Source organism: Oncorhynchus clarkii, chromosome 1 (assembly GCF_045791955.1).
Source record: "Oncorhynchus clarkii lewisi isolate Uvic-CL-2024 chromosome 1, UVic_Ocla_1.0, whole genome shotgun sequence".
Taxonomy (NCBI): Eukaryota; Metazoa; Chordata; class Actinopteri; order Salmoniformes; family Salmonidae; genus Oncorhynchus; species Oncorhynchus clarkii.
The window spans coordinates 1,471,062-1,484,534 of NC_092147.1; the positions used below are offsets into that span (position 1 = coordinate 1,471,062).

The 13,473-nt window shown below is 40.9% G+C and overlaps 1 protein-coding gene across 1 annotated transcript in view; it reads left to right on the top strand.

Moving 5' to 3' along the window:
- LOC139414612 (gamma-aminobutyric acid type A receptor subunit beta3) overlaps window positions 1–4,675 on the top strand; it is a 42,504-nt gene extending 37,829 nt beyond the window's left edge. Inside the window, exons 8-9 of the mRNA XM_071162425.1 lie at window positions 1,619–1,857; window positions 4,328–4,675. Of these exons, the coding sequence (XP_071018526.1) occupies window positions 1,619–1,857; window positions 4,328–4,675 (587 nt within the window). The remainder of the gene's footprint in view (window positions 1–1,618; window positions 1,858–4,327) is intronic.
- Window positions 4,676–13,473: the final 8,798 nt, after the last annotated feature.

Consider the following 13,473-nt stretch of genomic DNA (forward strand, 5'->3'; position numbering starts at 1 on the left):
AGGATGTGCAGTATGTGACTGTTACAGTATATATCAGGATGTACAGTATGTGACTGTTATAGTATATATCAGGATGTACAGTATGTGACTGTTATAGTATATATCAGGATGTGCAGTATGTGACTGTTACAGTATATATCAGGATGTACAGTATGTGACTGTTACAGTATATATCAGGATGTGCAGTATGTGACTGTTACAGTATATATCAGGATGTGCAGTATGTGACTGTTACAGTATATATCAGGATGTGCAGTATGTGACTGTTACAGTATAAGTCAAATGAAATGTTATTTGTCACATACACATGGTTAGCAGATGTTAATGCAAGTGTAGTGAAATGCTTGTGCTTCTAGTTCCGACAATGCAGTAATAACCAACGAGTAATCTAGCTAACAATTCCAAAACGACTACCTTATACACACAAGTGTAAAGGGATAAAGAATATGTACATAAAGATATATGAATGAGTGATGGTACAGAGCGGCATAGGCAAGATGCAGTAGATGGTATCGAGTACAGTATATACATATGAGATGAGTATGTAAACAAAGTGGCATAGTTTAAAGTGGCTAGTGATACATGTATTACATAAAGATGCAGTAGATGATATAGAGTACAGTATATACGTATACATATGAGATAAATAATGTAGGGTATGTAAACATTATATTAAGTAGCATTGTTTAAAGTGGCTAGTGATATATTTTACATCAATTCCCATCAATTCCCATTATTAAAGTCGCTGGAGTTGAGTCAGTGTGTTGGCAGCAGCCACTCGATGTTAGTGGTGGCTGTTTATATATCAGGATGTGCAGTATGTGACTGTTACAGTATATCAGGATGTACAGTATGTGACTGTTATAGTATATATCAGGATGTGCAGTATGTGACTGTTACAGTATATCAGGATGTACAGTATGTGACTGTTATAGTATATATCAGGATGTGCAGTATGTGACTGTTACAGTATATCAGGATGTGCAGTATGTGACTGTTACAGTATATCAGGATGTGCAGTATGTGACTGTTACAGTATATATCAGGATGTGCATTATGTGACTGCTACAGTATATATGAGACTGGGAGGTGGGAGGCATTCTAGGCTACTGCATTTAAATTATATTGATTTTCTTTTGATTAACAATAAGCTTCGAACGATTAGAAATAGCTTTTCATTGATGCTATTACTCTCAAAGTTACTGTTAGTTCAGTTTGTGTTATGTCCTCTGTTTACTTCGTGTGAATAGATCATTCTAATTCTAAAGCTGAAGTTTGATTACCTTATTAGATTACTATAATGACTGGTCAACCAAATAACACACTTTACTTCACTACCTGGAATGTAAAAGGGCTCAATCACCCTGTTAAGAGAAACAAAATCTTTGCTCACCTTATTTGATCGGCTCTACTTAGAACCCACTTGTGTAAATAAGATTAGTATAAATAGGATCTGGGTATTGGCCATCTATACTGACCAAGTTTATTAGATTTAGTTTTGTCAATAAGCCCCAATATCCCAGAGGTAGAGCAAATCAGATATTTTCTTATAGGTGGGCGAACTCCGCTCTTGTGCCATGATGCCTATTGTTTCAAACCAAGGAACTTTCCGCTCCAGGTATCACCACGGTGTTGACCTTAACCACCATCAACACCCATCTGAGAGAGACGCTCCCTAAGATCCCCTATGTCAAGGCCATAGACATGTACCTGATGGGCTGCTTCGTGTTCGTCTTCCTGGCTCTGCTGGAGTACGCCTTCGTCAACTATGTCTTCTTCGGACGGGGCCATCGGATGCAGAAGAAGTTGGCAGAGAAGGTCAACAATGACAGGGCGGCCAAGTTCGACGGCAACAGGGTAACGTTTACCCCCTCAGAAATGGTCAGTAGGTTTATTTTTTATTATTCTGTAATTGGACATCTTGGATTGTTAACTGTGGGTCCCTGTTTTATCTACAGTACATTTTCAGTCACACAACAACGGACAGAGATTGAGACTAATTGTACTCAACGATATGTTGATTGTTCAAAAAGACTACCGTGAAATGCTTACTTACGAACCCATTCCCAACAATGCAGAGTTTAAAAAATATATATATATTTTCTCAATCAAAACTAAATCAAAACATTGTTTTCTGGGGGACTCTTCCCATTGACCTCCACAGACCTGTAAGTACTAGTACACTATACACAGTATTAGGAGGGCCCTAGGTGAAATGATGATATTGCCACTAAGATAAACTGACATATAGCATCATAGAGATGAAAGTAACATTGATAAGTCCAGACGTGGATCTTCACAGTAACAGTGTTAGAGTCAGTTCAGTATTAAGTTCCTATATTCAGTTATTCTTCTCTAGGAGAGTGCTGTCAAATGGATGGACATCAATCAGATTCACATGCAGTGGTAGATTCAGTTACAGCATCTAGGTATGAATTCCAAATGGAACCCTATTCCGTATATAGTGCACTAGCTGACAAGGTAAAAATCTGTTGTTTTGATCCTGAGCAAAGAAGTTAACCCACTGTTCGCCACTGTTCCCCTGGCGCTGAAGACGAGGATGTCCATTAAGGCACCCCCCCCCCCCCCTGGCACCTCTCTGATTCAGAGGGGTTGGGTTAAATGCGGAAGACACATTTCAGTTGAATGCATTCAGTTGTACAACTGACCAGGTATTCCCCTTTCCCTGTCCCTTATTTTTGACCACAGCCCAATGAGCCCTGGTCAAGAGTAGTGCACTATATAGAGACTACTGTGCCATTTGGGATTCATTCCTAGTATTCTCCAACACTTTCAACATACCTAGTATTCTCCAACACCTTCAACATACCTAGCATTAGTATTCTGGCTGCCCTGGTCCAGTATTCATTATTAGATGTCTGAAACGGAGGTCCAGTATTCATTATTGGATATCTGGCTTAACTCGGCTTGAAAATCTATGGCAAGTCTTGAAAATGGCTGTCTAGCAATAATCAACAACCAACTAGACACTATGGAACACAAAGCTTTTACTATCTCATCCTGGAACTTAAAAGGTCGGAGGTCATCTGACTTTGTCCTAAAGAGCAGGAACCTGGACTTCACCAAATAAATTAGAAGTACAGACATTGTCATCCTACAAGAAACCTGGTATAGAGGAGACGGACCCAGTGGGTTACAGAGAGCTGGTAGTCGCATCCACCAACCTACCAGGTGTGAAACAGGGAAGAGATGCAGGGGGTATGATAACTTGGTATAAAGCAAACCTAACCCACTCTATTAAATTCATCAAAACAGGAACATTTTACATCTGGTTAGAAATAAATACATAAATAATCTCAACCGAGAAAAATGTCCTCTTGTGTGCTACCTATATCCCCCCCACTAGAATCCCCATACTTTAACGAAGACAGCTTCTCCATCCTGGAGGGGTAAATCAATCATTTCCAGACCCGGGGACATGTACTAGTCTGTGGTGACCTACATGCCAGAACCGGACAAGAACCTGACACCCTCAGCACACAGGGGGACAAACACCTACCTGGAGGTGACAGCCTTCCCTCCCCTGTATGCCCCCCTAGACACAACTACGACAACATAACCAACAAAAACAGGTCACAACTGCTGCATGTCTGTCGCATGCTGGTTCTGTACATAGTGGATGGTAGGCTTCGAGGGGACCACGTTGTTTACGTTCCCCTCTTTGTCACAATCAGCAAATAGTGTCTCTGGAACTTATTTGTGTACTTATTCCTTGCAGTGTTCTTTTTTTTTATATCCAAGGGGAAGTGGGATGATCTCTACACAGGGGGGAGACATGGAGCCTCAGAGGCCCCTGCATTTGGGTGGGGGAGGCTGTGACGCTCTGCTGCCATTGTTGAGATCAAGGGGCTTTCATATCTCTCACTTCACATCTGTGCAAATTGTCGTTGCAGCCACAATGCCCGTCCTGTCCTAGCAAGCTTGGGAGCTTAGTAGCCTTACCTTAGCATGAGGTCTGCATATTACAAAATATTTACAGATTTTACTTTTTGGATTCAGAAGTAGGTTCAGACTGAACTCACTCGGTTTTGTGTTGGATGTTATCTCCAGGTTTCTGCTTTTGCAGGTTTTGGTTTGTTAGAAGAAAACAAATCTGGATAGTCCTTCCAGGTAATCTGGTTCAAAATAAGGTTTTAGGTTTGAAATGTAGATTTGGAGTGAAGGTTTTGATGTAGAGGTTTGTATCCTATATTTTAAAAAAATCCAAGTTTTCAAAGTTCAGCCAAATAATTTATTTTTTTGCAGAAAAGTTCAGAAGGCCATGAGCTCATGACCTCTCTTCTCTTGCTGTCCTTTCCTCTGATAGGTTGACTCTCAGGGCAACATCCTCCTGACAACCCTGGAGATCCACAACGAAGTTGGCGCCGGCAATGAGATCACAACCAGCATCACCGAGACAACTACACGGAACTCCACCTCCATGATATTCAACCAATCAGGCCTCCAGTACCGAAAACCGAGTGCTCTGAGTGGCGGGGAGAGAAATGCCCATGCTCACGTGAAGAAGACACGGCTACGCAGGCGGTCCTCTCAATTCATAATCAAAATCCCCAACCTGACGGACGTGAACTCCATCGATAGATGGTCACGGGTTGTCTTCCCCTTCACCTTTACCCTCTTCAACTTCATCTACTGGCTTTACTACGTGAACTAGTGGTCTTCAAGCCTCTCCTCAGGGACCCCCAGCCGTTCATCTACTGGTTTTACTACGTGAACTAGTGGTTCTCAAGCCTCTCCTCAGGAACCCCCAGCCGTTAAATTTTAGATCCACTGAACTAAGTAACAGAAGGGATTTTCACTCCTTAAACTTCTCTTGTTTCTCTAAAGAGTAAAGAAACCCATCTGTATTCGGAGGACATATGACTACGCAGTCCATACTGAGTGCAGACAAACACTACTTCAACACTGAGTTGTGGGGTCTCTTGAACTGTACGTTCAGACGAGCAGAGACAGACGCTTTGTGGAAATACTATCCTTCTGAACACTCCTCTGTACAAACAAGAGGGGGACACAGTAAATGGTATGGGGTTTTCAGAAGTGTTATTTACTTTGATTTATGCCAATTATTGTGACTCTACCCCCTTATTTTAGTGTGAGAAATTCATTGAGCTAAAACTCATAGCCCGTTATAAACTGAATGAGAAATGAATTCAGTATGCTATTTATCATAGCCCGTTATAAACTGAATGAGAAATTAATTCAGTGTGCTATTTATCATAGTAGCCCATTATAAACTGAATGAGAAATGAATTCAGTGTGCTATTTATCATAGTAGTCCATTAGAATTCAGTGTGCTATTTATCATAGTAGCCCATTATAAACTGAATGAGAAATGAATTCAGTATGCTATTTATCATAGTAGCCCATTATAAACTGAATGAGAAATGAATTCAGTGTGCTATTTATCATAGTAGCCCATTATAAACTGAATGAGAAATTAATTCAGTGTGCTATTTATCATAGCCCGTTATAAACTGAATGAGAAATTAATTCAGTGTGCTATTTATCATAGTAGCCCATTATAAACTGAATGAGAAATTAATTCAGTGTGCTATTTATCATAGCCCGTTATAAACTGAATGAGAAATGAATTCAGTGTGCTATTTATCATAGTAGTCCATTAGAATTCAGTGTGCTATTTATCATAGTAGCCCATTATAAACTGAATGAGAAATGAATTCAGTATGCTATTTATCATAGTAGCCCATTATAAACTGAATGAGAAATGAATTCAGTGTGCTATTTATCATAGTAGCCCATTATAAACTGAATGAGAAATTAATTCAGTGTGCTATTTATCATAGCCCGTTATAAACTGAATGAGAAATTAATTCAGTGTGCTATTTATCATAGTAGCCCATTATAAACTGAATGAGAAATGAATTCAGTGTGCTATTTATCATAGTAGCCCATTATAAACTGAATTCAGAAATTAATTCAGTATGCTATTTATCATAGTAGCCCATTATAAACTGAATGAGAAATTAATTCATTGTGCTATTTATCATAGTAGCCCATTATAAACTGAATGAGAAATTAAATGCACAACCTTTGAGTCAGGATATGTCTGGTTTATCTGTTGGGATATTACCATTCCAGTCATGTCTATGTTCTATGGACTGTCAGAACAGGATCATATGTACTGTATAGGGTTGCATATGAGCTGAATATTATAGTCATGAATAGTCATTAACAGTCATGAATAGCCATGAATAGTCATGTACTGAATCACTTTTGGATACTAATTCCATTGGCTTGGGTCTGACTATTCTGCAAACGATTTACTTTAAAAAATATATACAAATGCTGAAGTAACCTCTATGTTATCTTGATCTATATTTCACTGAACATTGGAGGCAACGTAATGTACTCTGCTCTCACCAACCCACACCTCAGTATCACTGTAGTTCATAGGTCACGCCTAACATCCACACTGCCAAGATCAGCATGTCATGGAACCTGAATCATCCATTTTTATTCATTAAACCAGACTTACTTTTATTCATTTTACATTAATCAATGTAAGTCGTTTACCTTCCCTAAGTGAAATTATGTTTTCTGATCACAAGAAAACGTGTGTTCCGATCTGCTGTCATGCAATGCTCAATCAAGGCTTTGATGTGGGCCTTACATGTGTTGGCAATACAGTAGGCTCTGACCTTCGTCTGACCTAAACTGTACCCATATCTTTATGAATAGCCTAATGAATTTTGAATTATGTTATTTTTTTACAATGTACATACATACCGTAGCCATAGAAAACACAACTCAGGTTCTGAATGGAGAAGTTCCTTATCACAATGATCTATTGTCTGATTGTGTTATTACACAGTATTCCTATACATTTCCCTGTGATTGGTTTGTAATGTAGCCATACTATATACTACACATGACTACTGCTTTATGTTTCTCAGTGAAGTATCCTGTCCTTTAAGACCTCAGAGAACTGACACTAGGGGTTCTGCTCATACACACTACAACAACATCCCCCTGGTCCAAGACAGACATCGCACATTAGAGGCTCTGTATAGGGAATAGGGTGCTGTTTGAGATGCAGACTTTACACTAGACCACCCTACAGAGAGTCTAGGCCACCCTACAGAGAGTCTAGACCAACCTACAGAGAGTCTAGACCCCCCTACAGAGAGTCTAGACCCCCCTAGAGAGAGTCTAGACCCCCCTACAGAGAGTCTAGACCCCCCTACAGAGAGTCTAGACCGCCCTAAAGACTCTAGACCCCGAAACAGAGAGTCTAGACCACCCTACAGTCTATACCCCCCTACAGAGAGTCTAAGCCCCCTACAGAGTCTAGACCCCCCTACAGAGAGTCTAGACCCCCCTAAAGACTCTAGACCCCGAAACAGAGAGTCTAGACCACCCTACAGTCTATACCCCCCTACAGAGAGTCTAGACCCCCCTACAGAGAGTCTAGACCCCCTACAGACAGTCTCATTTTGAGTGTGATTCCATATTTAGGCTAGTTGAGCTGGGAGCATTGAGCATGATTGCAGAGAGGGTAAGCATGCCATAGAACCCTAATCATCCGTTTTTATCCATAACAGAGACTTACCTTCATTCATTTCACATCATCTTAATCATTTACCTTCCCTGAGTGAGTAGGACATGAAAACACTTTTAAATTAAACTTAGTGTTTAAGAAAACATTATGAAACATGTATACAAATGGTTATTTTGTCAATAGTACAACAATTTGAATAAAGAAAGGTGAATGAATCCCCCATGAGTCATGTGTTTCTACTCTGTACCTGACTATTTGTGTGCATCCACACCACATATTACAGTATGCTGTTACTGACCCACATACAGTAGGAAGGGCTGTTACTGACACACATACAGTAGGACGGGCTGTTACTGACCCACATACAGTAGGACGGGCTGTTACTGACCCACATACAGTAAGAGGGGCTGTTACTGACACACATACAGTAGGACGGGCTGTTACTGACCCACATACAGTAGGACGGGCTGTTACTGACCCACATACAGTAGGAAGGGCTGTTACTGACCCACATACAGTAAGAGGGGCTGTTACTGACACACATACAGTAGGAAGGGCTGTTACTGACCCACATACAGTAGGAAGGGCTGTTACTGACCCACATACACCAGGAAGGGCTGTTACGGACACACATACAGTAGGAAGGGCTGTTACTGACCCACATACAGTAGGAAGGGCTGTTACTGACACACATACAGTAGGAAGGGCTGTTACTGACCCACATACAGTAGGAGGGTCTGTTACTGACCCACATACACCAGGAAGGGCTGTTACGGACACACATACAGTAGGAAGGGCTGTTACTGACCCACATACAGTAGGAGGGGCTGTTACTGACCCACATACAGTAGGAGGGGCTGTTACTGACCCACATACAGTAGGAGGGGCTGTTACTGACCCACATACAGTAGGAAGGGCTGTTACTGACCCACATACAGTAGGAGGGGCTGTTACTGACCCACATACAGTAGGAAGGGCTGTTACTGACCCACATACAGTAGGAGGGGCTGTTACTGACCCACATACAGTAGGAGGGGCTGTTACTGACCCACATACAGTAGGAGGGGCTGTTACTGACCCACATACAGTAGGAAGGGCTGTATGTGGGTCAGTAGGAAGGGCTGTTACTGACCCACATACAGTAGGAAGGTCTGTTACTGACCCACATACAGTAGGAGGGGCTGTTACTGACCCACATGGGGCCATATACAGCATTCCTCACTAATATTCCTTGAATTCATATTGGACCTTGTAGTCATGGCAGGTAATATTCCCTGGATCAGTCATACCCTGGATCAGTCATACCCTGAATCTGTCATATTCTGGATCAGTCATACCCTGGATCAGTCATACCCTGGATCAGTCATATCAAGGATCAGTCATATCCAGGATCAGTCATACCCTGGATCAGTCATATCCAGGATCAGTCATACCCTGGATCAGTCATATCCAGGATCAGTCATACCCTGGATCTGGGTTTGTCCTGTGGAATAAATATTGTAGATCTAAACGTTTTTTTCTCATAATCCTGGACTATCAGACTAGCATCTTATTATGTTTGCAATCTCAACAAATAATCTGCTCAGACGGCAACCAAACATTATCAAAATCTAGGCTATACATTCTCAGACAACCCAAAAATGCCCTTCCAGACTCCCTCCACCTCCCCAAGGATGTCGAAGTTAACCACCTAACCGAGGATCTAAACTAACCTAACCACTTTGATGTCCTAACCCTGACCACTTTGATGTCCTAACCACTTTGATGTCCTAACCACTTTGATGTCCTAACCCTGACCACTTTGATGTCCTAACCCTAACCACTTTGATGTCCTAACCACTTTGATGTCCTAACCACTTTGATGTCCTAACCCTAACCACTTTGATGTCCTAACCCTAACCACTTTGATGTCCTAACCCTGACCACTTTGATGTCCTAACCCTGACCACTTTGATGTCCTAACCCTAACCACTTTGATGTCCTAACCCTAACCACTTTGATGCCCTAACCCTGACTACTTTGATGCCCTGACCCTGACCACTTTGACCTAACTCTAACACAGAGGTTGGAACCAAAAATCTCAAATTTGGACTCATTAGACCAAAGCACACATTTCTACCGGTCTAATGTCTATTGATCGTGTTTCTTGGTCCAAGCAAGTCTCTTATTATTGGTGTCCTTTAGTAGTGGTTTCTTTGCATCAATTCGACCCTGAAGGCCTGATTCACACTGAACAGTTGATGTTGAGATGTGTCTGTGACTTGAACTCTGTGAAGCATTTATTTGGGCTACAACTTCTGATGCTGGTAACACTAATGAAGTTATCCTCTGCAGCAGAAGTAACTCTGGGTCTTCCTTTCCTGTGGCGGTCCTCATGAGAGCCAGTTTCATCATAGCGCTTAATGGTTTTTGCAACTGTACTTGAAGAATCTTTCAAAGTTCTTGAATTGTTCCGTATTGACTGACCTAAATGTCTTAAAGTATTGATGGACTTTGGTTTCTCTTTGCTTATTTGAGCTGTTCTTGCAATAATATGGACTTGGTATTTTACCAAATAGGGCTGTCTTCTGTATACCACCTCTACCTTGTCACAACACAACTGATTGGCTCAAACGCATTAAGAAGGAAAGAAGTTCCACAAATGAACTTTTAAGAAGGCACACCTGTTAATTTAAATGCATTCCAGGTGACGACCTCAGGAAGCTGGTTGAGAGAATGCCAAGAGTGTGCAAAGCTGTCATCAAGGAAAAGGGTGGCTAATTCAAAGAAGCTATAATATATTTAGATTTGTTTAACACTTTTTTGGTTACTACATAGTTATTTCATAGTTTTGATGTCTTCACTACTATTCTACAATGTAGAAAATATTAAAAAATAAAGAAAAACCCTTGAATGAGTAGGTGTGGCCTAACCTTTGACTGGTACTGTATATCTTCAGACATGTTCAGGAAAAAACATTGTCCCTGACATCACCTTGAGTACTTTGGTCTTGGAAGAGTTTGAGATTATTAATTGAGGCATATTATTGATTAAGGGATTGAGAGTTTTACCGTTTTTGAACATCTACATCTACTGTAATCTCTAATATACTACTGTCTGACACATACTACTGTCATCTCTAATATGCTATCTGTCACATTCTACTGTAATCTCTAATATACTATCTGTCACATTCTACTGTAATCTCTAATATACTACTATCTGTCACATTCTACTGTAATCTCTAATATACTATCTGACACATTCTATAGTAATCTCTAATATACTATCTGTCTCATTCTACTGTAATCTCTAATATACTATTATATGTCACAATCTACTGTAATCTCTAATATACTATATGACACATTCTACTGTAATCTCTAATATACTATCTGTCTCATTCTACTGTAATCTCTAATATACTATATGACACATTCTACTGTAATCTCTAATATACTATTTGTCTCATTCTACTGTAATCTCTAATATACTACTATCTGTCACATTCTACTGTAATCTCTAATATACTACTATCTGTCTCATTCTATTGTAATCTCTAATATACTCCTATCTGACACATTCTACTGTAATCTCTAATGTACTACTGTTTGACACATTCTACTGTAATCTCTAATATAATACTGTTTGACACATTCTACTGTAATCTCTAATATACTATATGACACATTCTACTGTAATCTCTAATATACTATCTGTCTCATTCTATTGTAATCTCTAATATACTACTGTCTGACACATGTGCTCCCTCTCCGGCCTCTATATCACCAGGATACTCGTTTGTGGCGCACACCTGTCACCATTGTTACGCACATTTAGGCATAATGACATTCACCTGGACTCCATCACCTCCTTGATTACCTGGCCTTTATATATCCTGTTTGGCCCTGTCCGAGGGTGTCCTCGGATGGGGCCACAGTGTATCCTGACCCCTCCTGTCTCAGCCTCCAGTATTTATGCTGCAGTAGTTTATGTGTCGGGGGGCTAGGGTCAGTTTGTTATATCTGGAGTACTTCTGCTGTCCTATTCGGTGTCCTGTGTGAATGTAAGTGTGCGTTCTCTAATTCTCTCCTCTCTTTCTCTCTCTCGGAGGACCTGAGCCCTAGGACGATGCCCCAGGACTACCTGACATGATGACTCCTTGCTGTCCCCAGTCCACCTGGCCGTGCTGCTGCTCCAGTTTCAACTGTTCTGCCTTATTATTATTCGACCATGCTGGTCATTTATGAACATTTGAACATCTTGGCCATGTTCTGTTATAATCTCCACCCGGCACAGCCAGAAGAGGACTGGCCACTCCACATAGCCTGGTTCCTCTCTAGGTTTCTTCCTAGGTTTTGGCCTTTCTAGGGAGTTTTTCCTAGCCACCGTGCTTCTACACCTGCATTGCTTGCTGTTTGGGGTTTTAGGCTGGGTTTCTGTACAGCACTTTGAGATATCAGCTGATGTACGAAGGGCTATATAAATCAATTTGATTTGATTTGATATCACTCCCTTTGGTTCCTTCCTCTGTCGTTGTTCCTGTTTCATGTCGGTGCGGCTGTTGGTTCTTGTTTTGTTAATTTATTAAATGTATTCACTCCCCGAACTTGCTTTCCGACTCGCAGCATTACAATAGTAGAGATCAATCAATCAAATGTATTTATAAAGCCCTTCTTACATCAGCTGATATCTCAAAGTGCTGTACAGAAACCCAGCCTAAAACCCCAAACAGCAAGCAATGCAGGTGTAGAAGCACGGTGGCTAGGAAAAACTCTTGAGGAAGAAACCTAGAGAGGAACCAGGCTATGAGGGGTGGCCAGTCCTCTTCTGGCTGTGCCGGGTGGAGATTATAACAGAACAAGGCCAAGATGTTCAAATGTTCATAGATGACCAGCAGGGTCAGATAATAATAATCACAGTAGTTGTAGAGGGTGCCTAAGTCCAGGTTAAACTATTCCTAATGTTCAAAACCCTCACCTCCCCTTCCTTTGTGTTTTTCCACCTGGATGATCATGTTGTGAAAACATGCTTATATTTATATTACTGTACCCTGAGAGATGAAGTGAATGAAATGAAACGGTGTGGAATGATTCGACGATGTATAACGCAGCAAAGTATTTTTGCAGAATTGGAGATTGAAAGCACTTAGTCGGTTCCACTGTTTTCAAGTTTCCATCAACTTCTACATCAGGAGTTGAGAAACGCTCAGTAAGCAGTTTTAAAAAACACACACATTTCAAAAAGCACTCCTTAAAAGGCTGAAGCCAATGACTTGTGTTTTAAGCAACTTCGAAGGAGGCTGCTTTGTTGGTGAAGTCCAGATTTCCAAAACCAAGATTGATCATCAATTATAGGTGCCTCCACACTGCTTCACAATGTAGACAGATCCCTAAAATATTCATCTGGGTGTCCTCTCTGAGGTGGTCTCCCTTTGTCCTTGTTGTGGACACATTTCAAAAACTACTATGTTAGACTGAAGATAATTGCTTTTTAATGACTTGTGTTTTAATGACTTGTGTTTTAGGCCTGTTGTGAATGAACTTTGAGGCTACTTTTTTGGGAAATTTATCTAAAATTGGAGACTTCCAAAGTAAGAGTGATCAAACATGCAGTCTAGAGACATCCCTATTGTAAGTCTCCATGCTGTTTCACTGTACAGAATCCTCACAAAAAGTGCCCCCTGTTCTTCTTGTGGGAAGCAGTGAGCAACATTGTCTTAATGTTGTCTTAATGTTGTCTTAATGTTGTAGCAACATTGTCTTAATGGTGTCTTAATGTTGTCTTAATGTTGTAGCAACATTGTCTTAATGTTGAGGCACCAAACAGAAGACCTGACATGCCTCCTCCCTGACAGGCCATCTTTACACAAGACCTAACATGCCTCCTCCCTGACTGGCCATCTTTACACCGGACTTGACATGCCTCCTCCCTGACTGGCCATCTTTAATCCG